Source organism: Olea europaea, chromosome 2 (genome assembly GCF_002742605.1).
Source record: "Olea europaea var. sylvestris chromosome 2, O_europaea_v1, whole genome shotgun sequence".
NCBI lineage: Eukaryota > Viridiplantae > Streptophyta > Magnoliopsida > Lamiales > Oleaceae > Olea > Olea europaea.
This window is the reverse complement of record NC_036238.1, coordinates 25,848,171-25,850,995: the sequence shown is the minus strand read 5'-3', so window position 1 is coordinate 25,850,995 and position 2,825 is coordinate 25,848,171. Positions and strand designations below refer to the sequence as shown.

At 35.4% G+C, this 2,825-nt stretch overlaps 1 protein-coding gene across 1 annotated transcript in view; it reads right to left on the bottom strand.

Annotated features, from left to right (window-relative positions):
- LOC111374500 (two-component response regulator ARR18-like) overlaps positions 1 to 2,825 on the bottom strand; it is a 7,047-nt gene that overhangs the window by 2,104 nt on the left and 2,118 nt on the right. Inside the window, exons 3-4 of the mRNA XM_022997175.1 lie at positions 1,110 to 1,180; positions 82 to 938 (exon numbers count right to left, since the gene is read on the bottom strand). Coding sequence (XP_022852943.1) covers positions 82 to 938; positions 1,110 to 1,180 — 928 coding nt within the window. The remainder of the gene's footprint in view (positions 1 to 81; positions 939 to 1,109; positions 1,181 to 2,825) is intronic.

Sequence of the window (2,825 nt, the reverse complement as noted above, 5' to 3'; positions counted from 1 at the left end):
TTGGCTCATATTTTGAAGAACATTGCCAACCATACCTTCTTGACATTGAACCTCTCTTGAATCTTCAAGAGATGCTGAAACCATGGTGGTGGAAGAAATATCAAGTAGGTTGTAATGTAATTGAGGATCATTCGAAGAATTATTGTCTCTCACCCTATTCAGAGCAATCTGACCATGAAACGGATCAGTAGAAAGCAACGAAATGGACTGCAACTTAGGCAATTGGTTGGCACTCTGCCAGGTCTCATTATATTTACCATTATCTGGAAAATTAGAGGAACAATTGACACCAATGTTATAGGGTTCAGAGTTAAAAGGAACCATACTGAGAGAAGATTGATTTTCAAATTCTCCCCCATTCAGTGTTAGCTGGGAGTCCCCATGTTGTACCATGGGATTATTAGGAGCAGGGATTAAAGAGTTGCTTGAGCTACCAACTGCTGCTCTGGGGCCTTTGAATGTACTGGAAGCTGTTAAAATTCTCGTGTCATTCATAGAATTGAAATTCCCAATGCCAGTGGTGCACCCACTCTGTTGTAACGGATTCAGTTCCAATGACGATGGAATTTCTCGAAATAAACTTGCATTTTGGCTTGCAGCTGAAATGGCTGGATGAATTTTCCCAAGAGCACTGATGGAGTTGCTGTAGTTTTGTGCAACATTTGGTTGGATGAGTGTAGGAGTAAGGCTACGAAGGTTTACACCAGCAGGACTATTTAGTCTTGTTGTATAAGGAGATAAAGCAGCATTTGCAAATCTTCCCGATCCAGCCAAAGTTGGGAAATCTCCAAGCCCGTCAAACGAACTCATACGCATAAAAGGAGAATCCTTAATCCCTAGTGCTGCAGCCATGTTCGCTTGTCGGGTTGCAACTGAACTGATCCTTTTCAGGTAAAGCCTATACTTCTGCAAGAGAGAACAGGTTGTATTTATCCATTAAAATCAAATGATTGAATAAATTTTCCTGCTCACAAATGACAATGGTCCTTAGTATTTTAGTGGACAGTTTGTTCAGGGAAAAGTGGCTGGTGGTTAAGGGTATTTTGATATCAAAAAGTTTGTTGTTAATATCTTTCTTCAGTGACAACTGAAAGGTAGACTAATTTCACCATTGGCATGCCAGTTTGGAGGACAATTTTCCAATTCACGAAGATTTCCTTTCTTTCTCATTTCTAAGCATCTAATCACCAACAGAACATGAGATAAGTGTATTTTTGCACACTTATTTACATCACAAACATGATTTAAATAAAAGTAAAATGATTGAATTGTTACTTAACTTTGTCGAATTTATGCAATGTAGGTGATTCTATGAAAATAGTGAAATTCAGGAGAAAAGAGCTGAAAAATGACCAAATTAGAGCAAAATGAAAATTCAGGGACCAAATTGCAATTATCTGAAAGTTGATCCGATGAACACATCAAGCATTTGATTAAGCTAAGCACCAATTGTAAGTTATAATAGAACATTGGAGAAACTAGAAACAAGAGAGGAGGTCAAGGAGTGAAGGAATGAAACTTGAGGATCAAAATGACTCAATTTAGACATTCACTCTACCATGCGGTCGCATAGTAGAAAACTTATGCGGTCGCGAGTAACCCTCCAGGGATTAAAAACGTCATATTTCATATACCTATGCGGTCGCATAGATTATGCCTATATGGTCGTATAGGTATAACTTGTGCTCGATTTTTGCAGTTTCCTTATATGAATGCAACTCCTTTGGTAACCTAATTTCGATGGGTTTAAATAGCAAATAAACATCCAGAAGCCGCATGAACGAATTGGGAGGCAAAAACATTCATTTTGGAGAGGATTTGAAGGCAAGAACAAGGATTGATGCGAAGATTTACAAGATTTCTTCAAGTTTTGATAACCCGGTGATGTATTTTATTCAAAACTTGATAGATTTCGTTATTTTTATCATGATAGGCTAGATTTCTGCAACTAGGTGATCGATGAACCATGTAATTATTATTAAACTTGTTATTTCATGACTTTGAATTCATAGTTCGATGGGATATTTGAATGAATGATATTGATTTATTTATTTTCACAATTAATGTGCACTTAATTTGTGTGAATTTTGGTGGTTTAATTCTTAATTTGAGAAAATTGGATTAAACTCGACATATATAATTCATCATAGGGTCCGATAGGGGATAGAAATATACCCCTATGCCCTATATAAATCTTTAATTGCTCATAAAATAAAATTACATACATTTTTGTATAATTGCATCCGTCATAGAAATATAGGCTGGTGATTTATGAGAATAGGTTCAATACATCTCGAGAGAGAGTATTGAATAGATTTAGGAGCATGCTTTTTTATCAAATTCTCATTGGATTATCAAAATTGTGAAATTATAGTTTAATTAGTAATTATTTGGGGATTCGTGATCCTAATGCATTCGTTTTACATAGATTTTCATAAATTGACAATACATTTCATTTATTTTCATAACATTTCGTAATTGAGTCATTTGTTAAGTGAATTTGAGTAATTAGGGTTGATTGGAAATTAGGGTTTTTAAATTTGGGGATTCCTCCCAAAATTAGGGCTTTTAATTCTAAAATTCATCTTCAATCAATTAGTTTCGGTTAAGGTTAAAGTAAATAAAATTGAACTACTCTTTCTCTGTGGGACGATACTCGGACTTCTAAAGTCCACTTTATTATTTATCACGACCCGTACACTTGCGGTAATTTAAATCGAAAGAAATATTTCGCGAACAACATGCCTTCATTATATGCACCCACAGAATTCTCCCCTCACCATAGATTGACCCTACAATCATTATCTGGAAAATAAATTATGCAA